The sequence below is a fragment of the Sturnira hondurensis genome, unplaced genomic scaffold (genome assembly GCF_014824575.4).
Source record: "Sturnira hondurensis isolate 20B ecotype Veracruz unplaced genomic scaffold, ASM1482457v3 Scaffold0022566, whole genome shotgun sequence".
In the NCBI taxonomy this organism is placed as follows: domain Eukaryota; kingdom Metazoa; phylum Chordata; class Mammalia; order Chiroptera; family Phyllostomidae; genus Sturnira; species Sturnira hondurensis.
The window spans coordinates 19,524,255-19,540,684 of record NW_028095197.1 but is presented as its reverse complement, the minus strand read 5'-3'; the positions used below and the strand labels follow the sequence as shown (position 1 = coordinate 19,540,684).

General features: G+C 43.2%; 1 protein-coding gene across 1 annotated transcript in view; it reads left to right on the top strand.

Annotated features, from left to right (window-relative positions):
• SUSD1 (sushi domain containing 1) overlaps positions 1–16,430 on the top strand; it is a 100,081-nt gene that overhangs the window by 42,529 nt on the left and 41,122 nt on the right. Inside the window, exons 6-9 of the mRNA XM_037035814.1 lie at positions 4,504–4,601; positions 5,104–5,290; positions 12,333–12,368; positions 13,178–13,287. Coding sequence (XP_036891709.1) covers positions 4,504–4,601; positions 5,104–5,290; positions 12,333–12,368; positions 13,178–13,287 — 431 coding nt within the window. The remainder of the gene's footprint in view (positions 1–4,503; positions 4,602–5,103; positions 5,291–12,332; positions 12,369–13,177; positions 13,288–16,430) is intronic.

Sequence of the window (16,430 nt, the reverse complement as noted above, 5' to 3'; positions counted from 1 at the left end):
AACCTGCCCCCGTGGCCTTTGTGGGGCGCTCCAGGCCCCCCTCCCGTGCAAGGGGAGGAGGTTGTGGTGGGAAAGAAGGGGGAGAGCTTTGGGGGAAGCAGACACATCTTTAAATCTTCTTTCCTTGACTCCCTACGCATCACGCTCCCTCAGCCCGCCTCTTACCTCTCTTCTGCATCGCTCGCTCTCCTCTGGTTTCCCTTTTGCTGCCTGTGTTTCCTGGTGTTCTGTCATTGGGCCACTTTACATCCTGGATTTTACACCAGGACCCAGGGCTCCAGCTGCTATCTACGCATGCATGACTTTCAAGACTGTTTTCACATAGATAGTCTGTTGAGAACTCACACTTAGCATGCCCTACACACAATTCATTAGCCTCTTTCTTGGTCAGCTTCCTCCTATATTTATTATGAGAGCAGTAAAAGACAATCCATTGAGACTCTCAAGTTCAAAGACCAGCAGTAAGCTGAGATCCCTCGCTGTTCCTTATTTCTCAATTCCTCTTGCTCCTCTATTTCTCAATTCCTGTTGCATCATAATTGTTTTATGATTTTGAGTGCAGTGCCCTGATTTCATCTTTTCACATGTTTGCTGAATAACCGCTTCAATGCAAAGGCTCTGGAGTCAGGCAGGTCTGGATTTGAGTCCTGATTTGACTGCTTACTAAGCTGTGTGACCCTTGGCAGGTTACTTAACTTCTCTGAGCCTCAGGTCCAAAAAATGGACACAGTAGGAGCAAGCTCATGGGGCTATTTTGAAGATTCAAGAAATGATACATTATACATAGTAACTGGTGTGTGGTAATAACTCTGTAAATGTTCTCTCATTACTGATTTTGTTACTGCTTCTTATGACTGCGGTAAAGATGAGATCAAGTCTCTAAAGACCTACTAATCAGTCTTCACATATTGAGCTATTATCAAGGTCCTGCCCAGTCTGACTTTGTTCTCTCTCTGCAACCTCACTTCCCACTTTTCCCCTTCCTCAGTCACGTGACACTGCTCTGTACCCACTCCGGATATGCCCCAGCCTTTACCATTCTAAGCCTTGGACTTGCTGGTCTGTCTGTGTAGACGTCTTCCCTCCTCTTCAGCCATTCATGCATTAAGTTCATGCTGTCAGTGAAGCCAGCTTCCCTGGGTCCTTTGGGGACCGTTGATGAGTTCTTTTGCTATACCCTGCGGTACTTGTTTGTAGCTTTGCTTTTATACTTACTGAGCTGTAATTTACCTGCTTGTATATATATGTGCTCCCTCCATCAGGCGGCACGTTCCTGAGAAAAGGACTTATGTTCCGGTCATCATCACAGCCCAGTGCCTCGCACAGGGAGCTGCTTGGCATTCAGTGGACGTTCAGTTAATGGTGAATAAAGAGCTCTGGAGTAAATTCCAGAGAACTGCTGGAAATGTTTTCATGTTTTGGTATTGGAATTAGGACATAGCCTCCCAAACCATCTCTTTTAATTGATTGATTGATTGATTGATTTTAGGGAGAGGGGAAGGGAGAGAAACATTGATGTGAGCGAGAAACATCGATTGGCTGCCTTCCATAGGCACCCTGACTGGGGAACGACCTCCAGCCCAGGCACGTGCCCCGATCAGGAATCAAACCGGGGACCTTTTGGCGTGTGGGAGGATGCCCAACTAACTGAGCCACCCTGGCCCAGGGGCAACTCATCTCTCTTTTAAAGGCACTATGAACGTGAATGTTTAATGTCTGATATGTTTATTAAAAAGTCTTGCAAGCTCATCTGTAGGCACCTGGGAGAAAAAAGTAATGAAACTTTGTGAGCTGCTCCTTGAGATGGAGGATCTGACACCCTATAGTCAGATCTGGGTCTCATCTGTGCAGAGAGCATGACACAGGCTGGAGGCAGATGGCATTTCTGAGGTGTCACTCGCAGAGTCATAGTGAGTGAGCAGAAAGGAAAGACAAGACAGGCAACGTTTGTGTCTCCTTCCTAATCTCTGCTTGGGTGGCAGACAGGTCCCGAGTGAAAAGGAAATTTGCGTTACTGGCAACTCAGAGAGAAGGTGAAGGGTGGGGTGTTTCCTTTTCCTTCTAGGCCAGGGGGTGAGTTGGTGTCAGAGGGATGCGTGGGTGAGTCTAGGAGTCCAGAGCTCCAGAGTTTTGAAGGGTGGTGGAGAAGGAAGAGGCCAGGAACGTTTGGGTCCTCCTTAGGCTGACACGAGACTGGTGGCAGCATCATCTTTGTGCTCCCCAGGAGAGTCAGTGGGTAGAATCTTTGCATCTCTTAGGGCGCCCATGTCCATAACTGCACATTCCCTGTGCTCTGGGGAGAAGGATTGCTGTAGCGACCCAGGAGTGCTTTGGACCGCCGTGGGTGGTCCTCCAGTGCCTCTCCATGACTCTGCCTGCGTTCTAGTCTCTGCCTCCGTTTGTTCTCGCTTACCTATAGCTGGTCTGGGCTTATTCAAGACCAGGTGACATGAGACGTAGAATGTCTGTAATGCTGCTGATGGGCTGATTGAGTGAAGATGTAGAATCTTCTGTGGGCAAGGAGATCAGTAGACCAGGGTTTATCTAAAGGCGGCTTTGCTTCTGAGTACAAGATGAACAAGGCAACCCTACGGGCACCTGTGGGCGCAGGCCCCCTTTCCCGCTTGGAGACTGAGAAGAGATTTATTAGAAGAGATGGATAGGAGCTGAGTTGAGGAAAGCCATTTTCTTTCTTAATTAAGAAAAACATTTTTTCAATTACAGTTTCTCATTCTTCTTGATGACAGTCTTTCCTTGGGATTTCCGGAAAAGTGAGCCTGAGGCCGAGAGCTTCTGTTTATGTGTATACAACAGGGAATGATGTCTCAGGAAGCAGGGAAGGGAGAGGAGCCCACGTAAAGGGCCAACCCTTGTTGCATCGGGTCCATTAAGTGCAAGTGATTGCTCTGTTTGCACCCTGAGAGGTCTTTGTAGGATTGTCCTTCAGGGAAAAGAAAGACAAGGGAAGATTGACTCCCATCTCCTGTCCCCAAGGGGCATTAATTCCCTTGCACTTCCAGGTAGCAGGTGCTTGGGTGTGGGTACCCCAGCAGGGGAGCCCCAGGTGAGAGACAACACTCACCCACGTAGTCAAGGCCTGTGTAGGCATGGAACCAGAAACAGGTGAGGCCAAGAGATTCTGAAGACTCTGTGAGGGGTGCCTGACTGGGTGGGAAATATTCCTGTTTGCCGAAATGAGGATTCCCTTCTCCAGAAATGAAAGTAGGGAAGCTTCTACCTGTAGGAAATTTTACTCTTTTTTGATGCCGTTGTAAATAAAATTGTTTTATTTCTTTTTTCTTAAAATATTTTATTTTTATTTACTTTTCGGGAGAGGGGAAGGGAGAGAGAAAGAGAGAAAAAACACTGAGGTGCAAGAAAACCATCAATCAGTTGCCTCTTGCACACCCCCAAATGGTGACCCGGCCCACAACCCAGGCATGCCCCCCTGACTGGGAATCGAACCCGTGACCTTTCAGTTTTCAGGATGACACTCAACCCACTGAGCCACACCAGTCAGGGAAAGATTTTCTTGATTTTATTTTTGGATTATTCCTTGTTAGTGACCAGAAACATGATTGATTTCTATACACTGACCTATCCTGCAGCCCTGCTGAATTCCTTTCTTAGGGATGGTTATTTTTGTGTGTGAATTCCTTAGGATTGATTCATAGACAAGATTAGGTCATCTACTAATAGAGATAGTTTTATTTATTCGCAGGGAGTATGATTTTAAAGAGGTTAAAAAGCTAAATCCTTGCTCTCTTCCCATCTGAACAACTTCCTAGGTGGTTAACTGGGCCCATTGGAAACTGTGTTACCTCAGAGAACCGAGACCCTAACACAGTTTCCCACATTGCTGGATTTGTTACATGAAACATGCAGAATATTTAAAAGAAGCCAAACAACTCGAAGAAATCAGTAGCTTCCTGCTAGGTCAAGATTAAGTAGCTTTGGTGCAAGGAGTCCCTAGAGTATCCAGGGACCCTGTGAAAATTCATTCTATTTACTCCAACCTGCCCTGAGGAAGGGTCGAGAGGGGTGATGCACGTGGTTTCCCTCTGAGGAAGAGCAGTGACCTGAAAATCTGAGCACTCTGTCAGCCAGAGGCATGAGGGGCCAGAGCAGATCTTAGCTGTTGGGCTGCAGGGGAGGTTCAGGGCACAGCCTGGGGCCTCCTTCCCTCCCACATGGTGGAACGCCAGTGGCATCCAGTGGCCTGTCAGACCAACCACAGGTCGGACTTAGCCATACGTGCTCAGGCAGGACTCTTTCCTTTCCCAGCAAGCCAGGCTCATTTGTGATGAAGATAAACGTGGTGATGGGCCTGGGGTAGCTGGAATTGCCGGACTCGGTCTCTGAATTAGAGCATGAACCGTGAGCAGCAGAGATCCTAGCTGGGCGGGTAACGGAAGCCCTGCCCTGCAATGCGGTCACCGTTAGGATTTTTCCAAAGCCCATCGATGCATCTTGTGAGCGGACTATCTCTTTTTTCTGTTTTAGAAATAATTACAGAAATTAATGCTCTGTCAGTGTTTAATAACACCTGTGTGAGGTGGCAAATAAACCCAGGAAGAATAAACTCCACGACTGTGTATGAGGTGAGTAACATGATCTACTATTTTCCTGCTAGGGCAGAAGTGGTGACTCAGGGGAATACCAGGTGAGGGACTCGCTTCCGGAAGAGCCTCTCAATGTAATTGCTTTCCAAATCCCATCATCCTTTAAAAAATGAGCAGATTTATAAAGATATCTGGAGTCTTTTACTTTACATTTTGTGCTCAATATATTTGTCACTCGACAGGGTGTATGTGTGGAGATGTCTTTACATTTGGTATCCAGACTTATTTCCAAGCACTTGTATGTCACTCCCCAGAGGGGCTCCTCGTTTTATGTCACTTCTTAGGGTTTATTGATCACTATAGGCTGATCACACGTCATCATCAAACACCCGATGGCAGAGGTTTCCCTTATTAATCTTCCCTGGGTAAGCAGTGCAGTGTAAAGGGAATCGTAGGAAAAGAGGACCCAGCACCACAAAGTACCCCTTGGTTGTTTTAACCGTAGTCCCGGTGGATTCTCTTATCTTTTCCCCTGGCACAGATACATGTAGTAGGACACCAGGTGGACCCTGTGGAATCCATTCACGAGGAGACAGTCAACCTGACCACAGACAGCAGGAGCCCAGAAGTGTGCCTCGATCTGTATCAAGGCACCAACTACACCGTGAGCATTTCCACTGCCCCTCCCAGACGCTCTGTGCCAGCCCGCATTGGGTTCCAGACAGCAGGTGGGTGGAGCCAAAGCCTCTTTCCCTTCTAGAAAACGCTACGCCCAGGCTGCTGGGGGGGGGGGGGGCGGGGAGCGGCAGTGCGCTTCAGCATCAGCTGGGCAGGAGTGTTCATAGTTGCTCTCTGAGATCTGCAGCAAGGAGAATGCCTAGGTGAGATTCCTATCCTCTGGGTGCCAGGCCGAATGTATTGGTTCTCCTCCAGGGCGTCTGATAAGAAGACATTTGAAAGAGAGCAATGTTAGATGAGAGTGTAGCTGTCTCTGAGGGTGTGCCCCAGAGGGTAGCTACTCAGCTTCTGTAGGAAACACCAAAGGCATCTCTTGCTCTTGCCCAGGAGAGGAGGAGCCAGGGACAGTGACCCAGCGGCTTCATATCTAGAATGGGAAGCGACCCCAGGACTGATCAGGGCTGAGAGAGCAAGTTGACAAGGGGTGAGTGGGTAGGAGTAGGCAGTCCGAGGATGCAGGAAGGTGAATTAAGAAGAATTGGCAGGAAGGAGCTTTGAGAAGCAGTAATAAACCTCATTGCACATAGTTATCACATGGATTTTTATAACATTGCGAGAATTATAATGTTTTTAGAAATAGTTCTGGTTATAGAGTGTTAGGACTAATTAAATATTTTATAAGCAAACCTTAAGAAACCACTGGGGTCATTTTTTATTGGAGGGGAGTTGAGATAGTTCTTACTTAAGAGAATGTACCTCCACCCTCAGTTACTGCTGCCTCTGGGAACCGGAAGTGACGCAGATTGGGTAGAGATCCCAGGAAAGACTGCCAATCTGAACAATGTGAAGCCAACTGCGAAATTACACGAATTAGGTCCCTGGGTACTTGTATATGAACAAAACCAAGTGATTTTTTTCTAAGTAAATACTATGTAAGGAAAGACATTATAAAACTAATGTAAGTTTTATCATTATAAAACTTATAAAACTTTAGTTAAAACTAAAACTAAGTTAGAGAAGCTTGTAAAAAATGAATAATAAATTGCTATGGATTTATTAGGATTCTGTCTTTTTAAAAAGCTCGTCCCAGGTCTTCAAAGTCATCTTTCACTGTTCAGTCAGAATGATAGTTTGCTGTTCAGGGTCAGCTGTTTTGATTAATATCTCATTACTTCAAGTTTATTTCCATGGGGAAAGCATAGCCTTTGGGGTCAGACAGACCTGTTTTTGCATCTTAACTCAGCCATGAAGAGTGGGTGACCATGGCTGAGATGTTTAGTGTCTCCAGACCGCTTTCTTCTGTCTGAAATTTTAAGAGAAATTGGATTAAATTTGCAAATCAATCTAGTGAGAATTGGGGATTTTGACTGAGCCACCCCAATGGGAAACAAGGTACATTTCCACATTTACTCATTATCTCCTTGGGTTTTGTCTTCCCTCTTGATATATGCACTTTTGTAAAGATTAATCATTTTTTTCTGGGTCCTGCATACCTAACTATTGATTTTATTTTCAGGATTATGCCAGTTCTCTTAAAAATGAATTGGGAACTTTCCCATTTTTTTTATATCAACTCTCTTGGAGAATTTATATAATTTTTGAATTATTTCCTTCCTTTAAAGTTGGACACATTTGCTCATGAGATCATTTAAATCTCACCCCTTTGCGAAGATAATTTTTTAATAACTTTGTCAGTTTCTTCTATGATTACTTTTGGTCTGTTCATGTTTCTTTCATTTTCTTGAGTGAATTTTTATAATTTATATTTTCCTTAAAAAGTGACCATTTTGTTGAGATTTAAAATATATTGCCAGAATGTCATATGGAATATTTGTTTACAACTCCTCTGGAGTTATGGGTCCTATCATCCCAGGGTATTCTTATTCTTCATTTTGTTGTTTTCTCTCTTAAAAATTGATTAGTTTATCTCAGGTTGTCTGTTTTACTAATGTTCTTTTCCCCCAAAGAATAAACTCATGGGTTTTTTAATTGGTTTTCTTTTTTGTACCTCATTAATTTATCCCTTATTTTTTTTTAAAGATTTTGCTTATTTATTTTAGACAGAGAGGAAGGAAGGGAGAAAGGGAGAGAAACATCAATGTGCAGTTGCCTTTTGCACACCCTGACTGGGAATTGAACCAACAACCCTTCGTTTTGCAGGCCAGTGCTCAATCCACTGAGCCACACCAGCCAGGGCTAATTTCTCCCTTATTTTTATTATTTTATTCTTCCTGTTTCTCTTAAGTTGGTTATATTGTTCTATCACTAAGCTCTTGAGTTGAATGCGTAATTCAACTTATTTCCAGCCTTTCCTGTTTAATAATAAAAGACTTTAATGCTTCTTTTTTCCTTCTGAATTTGAGCATGGGCAGAATTCTTTAGGTATGAATGGGTACCTGTTCCCTTTGTTCTCACGTTTAAGGCATGATGTAATTGGTATTCTGATCTTTCCTTTGATTGAAGAATTGTTTATGAGTGTGTTAATACATGTTCTCTTTATCCTTACTTTCAAAGCATTAACTAATTGCTATTTTGATTTTCCCATTGATGGAAGGATAAATTATGTGTTATACAACTCGCATTTTTTAGACATTAACACTTTGTTGTTATTTCTAGTTTAATTACATTTTGGTATTCTCTTGGTGGATTTATTGACATTTTAGGGGGGCTTACTCTTGGCCAATTTTTGTAATTTTACGGTTGGTGCTGGAGAGTAGAGAGATTATAGGTAGAGTCAATCTAGTCTTCAATGAACTCTGGTAAGATTTTCTAGGACCTCTGAGGGTTTTTTAAAATTTTATTTTGTTGTTTTTTTTCCATACTTGCATTGCCATTTTCCTCAATTTCTCTTAGAAACTCTAAGTGGTTTGTTGCACAGCTTTTGGTGTTATGATAGTCATGTTCACGACTGATACCTTAATTGTAGATTGTAACTTTTGCTAGTCACAGATGACTTGCTTTGTCCTCTTTAATATTTTTTGCCCTGAGTTATACTTTGGTTTGTAATCCTGGCTTCCTTGATTTCTTTGTGTTTTCATTTGCATGACATGCCTTCCCCCCAGTTTGTTCTCCTAAAAAGCTCCCTGGATAACAGTGCAGGAGACGCACGCCAGGGGACTGTATGTTGAGAAGCCTGTTGGAGAAAAGTGTTATTCTTTTGTGGGTCCATTAAGCAATTTACCTTAGTGTTGTTTGTGATACAATTTTCCTTCTGTCATCCTATGTTCTTTTACTTGTTTTCATGCTACTTTATTTTGTCCATTGCTTTCTTTTTGCTGCACAGAGCTGCTTTTTCAGTGATTCAGACAGTATACATTTTGTTTTTATTCTGCAATACATTTTAAAAGACAAACATAATCCTGCCTGAATATGTATTTCTCTGATTACCAGTGTTAAGACTGAAACAGCGCTAACCTCTCCTTCAATAAGATGTGGGAATTAGTGTTCTTTCCTTCCTTTTCTTTCTGCCCCTCTCACTTCTCTTATTGTTTTAACAGGGCATTTTATGGCCAGCTTATTTCTAATTAATTTTGACATGTATTACATCTTTAAAGAGCTCATTTGTATCTTGATTAACAACAAGATTTTTAACCATTATTTAAACAAGTGTTCATTTTAATAGTCTCAATGTTTCCTGCATGCCAAAGTTTCATACCGAAGTTTTCCCCTCTCTGCCCTGTGATTTTTGTCATCTGCTCACTGAGGATTGGGGTACTTTCTGAGCCCATGATTTTTGGAAAATGTCTTTATTTTGTCTTCACAGGTGCATGAGAGCTTGCCTAAAAATAAAATTCTTGGGCCATAACTGTTGTTGTCAGAATTCTGAAGGCATTTCACATTGACTGTGGGACTTTGAAGTTTTGAAAGAGGAGTTTGAAGAAGCTGTGATTTTAAAAATCCCATGTAGATAATCTGCTTTTTCAGCCTGGGTATCATAGAGACTTTCTGGATGTGTGAAAGTCAAGCCTTTAATCACTTATTCATACATGTGAGATGTGGGGGAGCTTTGCCCACAGAGCCCCCTGTCCCCTGAGGATGAGAATAAGTCTACCAAGACATGATCTGCTTGGAGAGGAAAGGTGGCCGATCTCTCAAAGGAGAAGGGCCAAGAGCCTCCTCCTCAGTGGGCTTTTATTGGGTTCATTTTACATAGGAATACAGCTGAGGCTCATTAATCATTGCCAGGCAGTAAGGACCAAGCAATAGATAACATACAGAGAACTCTGAGGGCCTGTTTCGAATCAGGGTCAGAGAGCTAAAGAGCCATAAAACTTTGAGGAACAAACTCACTTCCTGCTTAGACCCTTATCATTTAATTAAGAGCATTCTAAACAAAGCAAGTTTCACAGGATTTTATGCAGGGTTTTTTTCACATGATTCTTTCTTTTTTTTTTCCAAATTTTATTTATCTTAAGAGGGGAAGGGAAGGAGAGAGGGAGAGAAATATCAATGTATGGTTGCCTCTCATGCGTCCACTGCCGGGAACTGGGAACTGTCCTGCAACCCAGGCATGTGCCCTGACTGGAAATTGAACCGAGATCCTGTGGTTCGCAGGCCCGCGCTCAATCCACTGAGCTACACCAGCCAGGGCCACAGGATTCTTTCTTAGGCCTGATGGCCCTAGGGAACCCGCCCTTTCCAGCACCTACCTCCAGCATTGTTTCAGGCTTAAGTCAGGCAAGGGAAGTAAGGCAGCCAAGAGATTAGGAGCTTCTCACAGACAGAATGAGGACTCAAAGCTGAGGGGCCAGGGTCCATCACCCCCTTTTGCTATAGCCCCCCCTAGTCCTTTCCTGGGGCCTCCCCATGATCATGCCTGTCTTAGGTTGTTCCCTCCTTGGGGAATCTTACGCATCATTGGCTAACCGACCAAGCATTGGGGGCCAGTTATGAATGAAGTAAAAGGAGCAGAAGCAGCACCCCTGCCAGGGAGATAAGCTCTGTCTCCTTAGTGGCTTCTGGTCCGAAGGTCGCTCACTCAGCCTTAGCCATGGGGGGGTTACAGCTCCTGAAACCAGGCAGGGCGGTTCCCAACAATGAAACATGTTTATTGATCACCAACTCCACATTTGACATTGTTTTAGGTATTGGGAGTTCAATAGTGAATGAAACACAAATCCCTTCTCTCATGAAACTTCAGTCGTGGCTGATACGTTTTTTTTGTTTTTTTTTTTACTAAGTTGTCTCAGTACTTTGTGAATTTTTTTGATCTTCAGAATTTGGTCTATCTATACATTAGGGGCATTTCCCTTCATGAAATCTCTAATTATTGTCTTGTAAGAAGTGTTCTTCTGGCTCTTCAGACACCCCTGTGTGGGATTTCTTCTTGGCATTGGTCTTTCCTTTTCTCTTGTCTTGTATTCATGTCTTTGTCCTCTTCCTCTGTCTTCTACGAGGAGGTGGCACGTTTGCTCTCTGTACACATTCGTGCGTACATGCACTGGCATGTCTGACCTCTCTCATTTCTAATGCACTTTACGTTTCCTTGTTGCACTTTCATTTTCTGTTGGTTCTTTATTGCATTTGGTTTCCTTTTTATTTCTGCCTCTCTGAACCAATTTCCTCTCTGCTGTTGCTTTCTCTTATCATCTCACCCTTTATCTGTTTGAATCCATCTTACTTCTTTTTTTTTTAACTGAAAGTATATGATACATATTGCCTGATTTTGCTCAGTATTTTCTCCTAAAAGTATGTTCATTCTTTGCCTCCTAAGCATAATCTCCCTCTTGTTCTTTGTAGAATCATTTTATGGGCTCCCCTCCCCTCCTTCTAGATTACTTATTCTTAGAACATAAAGCTTTCATTTAGGTGTGATTTTTTTTTATAACAAAATGGACGCCGTTACCTTTGCTCTTTTTATTGGATAATATTAGTACAGTTACTTCAGATTTCAGCTTGAAGGATTTAGTGTAACTTGGATGATCTAGTGTCTTTTGGAGAGCAGCGGTGGGAAAGCTGTTGGCCTGAGCTTTATTTCTGAGCACTTTGCTCTCTTGATCAGCAACATTGTTGCTACCAGGCCAGCTCGGCATTGCCTGGCTTCACGGTGGTGTTATAGCCTATGAAGACAGACAAGGACCGAGTCTCTCCTGTTGCCAGCTCAGGCTGATGAAACCTCCAGGTCCTTCGGCCTCCCCTTAGAAGATCTCCAGTGGGCTGAAATAGGACTGTTATTATTGGTAGTAGCACATACACTTTTTACCCTGGCTGCCTATCGGATTGCTTGGTGCATTAAACAAAACACAGATGTCCAAGCTTTACTTGAGATCTGCTGTGTCTGGGTAATTCTGATGTGCAGTTGGGATTGGGAACGACTGGGGTAAATGGCTGCAGATGGGGTATTTGTCACTTTATTGCTCTGTGGCCTGTCCTGGCTTCCAGCCTCCACCTCTGTAGACACGAGCCCTCCTTTAGGTCTGTCCTTTGAAACTTTAAGACTCCGAGACCATGCTCCTCTGCTTGGAAGACATGCTGCCCAGGAGCTCTCGGCTTGCTCCTTCCTGCCCAGCTCCCTTCCACACGGTGCTGAGCTGAAACGTCATTGTGTCTCTGCCTCGGGGGTGGCAACCGACCCTCCTTTCCAACTCAGATGCAAATTTTGACCCATTTTTACTATTCTCAGCACTTCTGTCTGGATTGGGGGTGGAAGTGGGGACCAGATGCCCTCCTGCACGTTGCCGTCACCCCCTGAATTCAGGTTAGAATGGCTGTAAGTGGGGAAATCACGGAGACGGGAAGTGTGCAGACAGTAGGCCTGCTTTCGCGTTCTGTTGTGTACACAGACCATGTGCGGTGTTCCTGAATACCACATGCACGCTCGACACGCCTCAAAATCATTTGCATAATGTGGCAGTTTTTGTTTCAGATGCCCTTATGAAATCTTTAAAATAAAAGTTGTGAAGGTTGAGGAGAGCACATGCGACAGGCCTTTGGATTCTCTTCCGTAACCATATTTTTACATTTCCAGGTCTAGCCGAGGCTATTTTCCCCCAGCTCATTGCCTTGTGCGGCATGTGTCAGTAATAGTTACAATTCTGCGGGCAGTTCTGACTTTGAACAGAGTAATTTGCTGTTGTTCTTATTTCTCCTCAGGCAGCAGAGACTCCGCGGGAGAAACGGACATAAAAGGTAGTTATAAAAAGCTTCCCTCCGATAGATGTGGAAACTTTTTCTCATCTGTAGAAAACATATAGCTTGTTTGTTTAGGGAACTTGCTTCTCCTCAAATTCCAGCCGTGGCACTGAGGGACTCTGCGAGTTCTCTACTCATTACTCACAAACCTCGTCTTTGTGGTTACATTAATAAAACAGAACATTGACGAATGCATTGGACTACACGAGGCGTGAAATTACTTTTGGCTGCGCAGTGGTTGAAATCAGTCTGTTGCTGATTGTTTCATTGCCTAGAGCCCGCCTGAGCAGCTCTCCTGGGCTGCTCTCTGCTGTGAGGACAGACTACTCGCTGGTGGTCTTCTAGGTGAATGCACTGGCTCTGAGAGTTCTGCTCGGTGGTCTTTGCCTTCATCCACTGTTTTCCTGTTTGCCGAGTTTTCCGGCTATTTATACCCCTATAGATAACATGCCATTTTACTGAAGTGATGAGATTAACTTTCCAAAAATATCACAGCTTTATTAGTTTACAGTACTTTTTAAATATGCATTATTTCGTTTGATACTCTCAACAGCCTGTCATGTCAGAAAGGCAAACTGGATGACTTGGTTTCACAGATTAGGAGATGGAGGTTCAGAGGGTTAAGTGATGTGGCTCAGGTCATGCAGTTAGGAGGTTGTTGAGCCAGGCCCTGAAGCCAGATGCAGTGGCCTTGCTGTGAAACACCCTACTGGCACTCTTGAGATGTCAGCGTTTCCATTGTACTTGGCCATGCCGTGTTTGCCAAGATGATGCCACCTTCCCATGTGTCCTCTCTTGTCTTGCAGAAGACGATCTCTTAGAAGACGATGGAATTTTCAATATCTCAATATTTAATGAAGCTTGCTTGAAATTAAACAGGCATTCTAGGAAAGTTGGATCAGACCAAATGTACCAAGTAAGAAGATCTCTTATGTTATTTATTAAAGAATCGTGTCATTTAAAAATTTGTGCTCTCCAAGTGAGGAGTCAACGTATGTAGAAACACTTCTGCAGTGAACTTCTAGACAGCTCAATTTTTGTTTCTGGAGGTGACTGTGAGATGTGAGGTGGATGCAAGTGAGGGACTGAACTGAAGGAAGGCACTGTATTTGGTGACTCGCTATCGTTTCCCCTGTCTGGTATTTCACACGTGTTATAATTTTATTAGTGCATTTAGGAATTGCAGCTTATTTTGTCATCAAAGTCACAGTGGGATGTGGGTTTTTAAGAAACTCATTGCATGGCTGTTGGTCCTCATTTAACTTGACTTTTTATTTTTATATGTTAAATATACTCTTTATTGTATTTTTTCCCATTACCATTTAGTCCCCTTATGTCACCCTCCCCTCAGCAGTCACCACCCTGTTGCCCAGGTCCATGAGTCCTTTTTCCTTTTTGCTCAGTCCCTCCTCCCCTCTCTTCTCTCCCCACCCAGCTGTCAGCCTGCTCTCCGTCTATGAGTCTGTTCTCATTTTCCTTGTTAGTTCAGTTTGTTCATTAGATTCCACATATGAGGGAAATCGTATGGTATTTGTCTTTTTCTGACTGGCTTATTTCACTTAGCATAATGTTCTCCAGGTCCATCCACACTGCCACAGAGGGTAAAATTTTCTTTTTTAACTCAACTTTTTAAACATCCCAAATCTCAAGTCAAATTTGAGTGAGTTCAGGAAGGAACCAAGATTTGTTATTTTTGTGTCCTATTTTCAGTGCCTAGCAAATCATGTCAGAGAGTAGACTGAGTAAGTATTAAGTTAAAATTAAGTAATTAAGTAACCATCCGACAAAAATGTGTCATGTATTAGGACATAGAAGTTCTGATTCAAACCAGTATCGGTATACAAGTAAACAATTACACTATGGTACAATGAGCGCTTTGATAAAAAGTAAATAAATAGAGTAGGATATCATGTGTATGTGTGCATGTCCAGGTACAGTTTTTAAAAAATAGGAAGTAAAGTGAGTGTTCAATCACAGAGAATTAGTAGGAATTAACCAGATAAAAGAGGTGGGGTGAGGGTGAAGGAGGGCACAGCGGGCATGTAGAGTCGCAAACTGAGTAATAGATAGTGTGACTGTCTGGGAACAGAGAAGTGGGAAGAGATGAGGCAAAAATACAAGCAGTGGCCACATCATGAAAAGCCCTGTGTCCTTTTGAGTTTTCATCTAATTTTGACATCTGTATAGAGGTACTGGAGGACTGAAGGGCAGCTGAAAATTACAAATGTCCACTTTTCCTTCCTAGTTCCCTACTGTTATTTCAGTGCAGTTCTTACTTACTAGGTGACCGATTACTGACTGTTGATCTCAAGAGAAGCCAGTAAATGATTTCATATAGAAGACCAATAAATCTCCAGAACTAGAACAAAAAATAGACATCATTCATTGGAAAATGTATTCCAATATTCTCTACTCATTTCTTAAAAATTCTCATGTATATAATATGAATGTTAAACTTAAGTAAAAAAGAAATGATTGTTCATTCTGCACTAAAATGATTAAAGAGTTACATTGATAATATTGCTTTTGTATTACAATGAATAAAGCATGATAAAGGGGGAAAAAAGCCCCAGCTGATGTGGCTCAGTGGATTGAGTGCTGGCCTGCAAACTGAAAGATTGCCGGTTCGATTCCCAGTCAGGGCACATGCCTGGGTTGTGGGCCAGGTCCCCAGCAGGTATGAGCTCTCGACCTTTCTCTTCCTCTCTTTCTCCCTTCCTTCCCCTCTCTAAAAATAAATAAACTCTTTTAAAAAAGAGAAAACATATTAGACAAAGAAAAATTTAAGTAACATGAAACACTCTTAACAAAGCCAGAAAAAAATCGAACATTCAAAGGCAGTTTGCAAAGAGAATATACATATTTCTAAAACATACATGACCACATTATGTCTCACTAGTAAACAAAAATAATTAAACCACGAGATGCTGTGATTCCTCTACACACTTGGAGAGAGCTCTGTTACACACAGCTGTCGGGCTTGAATTGGCATCCCTTCTGGCACAGGCATTCGGTATTAGTTAGTGTCTATCTATGACTTTCAGAAGTGTACTATAATGAATTGTTCAGGCATGTACAGGGAAATTAAGCTGTTCTCTGAATCATTAGTAATAATTGGAAACAAATGTTCATCCATAGGAATTCGTGTAAATAAATACTCATACCTCCGTCTGATAGAACACTACACAGACATCTACTTCACACCGGACACCATTGTGCTGCTCTTGACCAGTATTATTCTTTCTCCTGCTGGCTTCACTCCACTCAGTCTCCTTCCTAGGATTCCCTTCCTCTCTGCCTGTCCCTTAAATCTGATGACCCTTGGGGCTGTCCCTTGCCTGTTCTCTTTATATCCTGTACCCTCTTTGGGCATCTAACCCAAGCTCTTGCCTTCCTTAATTATCTCTATGCTTAGACTCCTAGATCCATTTCTTTAGGCCTCATCTGTTCTATAATCTTGGGACTGCCTGACAAGCTCCTTGCACTTTCTTTCATGTGCGTCTTCCCATGTGTGACCCTCCTTCCTGCAGTCCTCTTCCCTCCCTCCCTGAACCCGCCGGGCCAACTCCCACCTGTGCTTCGAGGCTCGGCGCAGCCATTGCCCAGTGGAAAGCCTTCACTGACCTGCTCCCTGAGACGCTGTTCCTGCTCCCCACACCGTTGTTCCTGCTCTGACCTTCTACATCCCTAGCCCTCCTGGTTAGTGCTGATTTCTCCTTCAGTCACCAGTTAAGATGGGGAAGGCTTCCCTGATCCCCAAAGAGGAGGGTCAGGTGTCCCTCCTGGGTGCTCCTACAGCTGCCTGTATCATCACACTCATCTCTGGGTGTTTTATTTGCCTGGATACTTATTTGTGAGTTTCTTTAGGTTAGGAACGTATTTGCCATTGTAGACCCAACACTGTATACTCTGGCTGGCAAGTAATAGGCACTATATCTACCAAATGAATTGATGACAGAAAAAAAAGATGATATATTGCTAAATAAAAGGACTATATTGTAAAATAAGACATAGAGCAGATTCAAAGCCTACAACTAGGAGGCATGTTTGCTGTTGTCA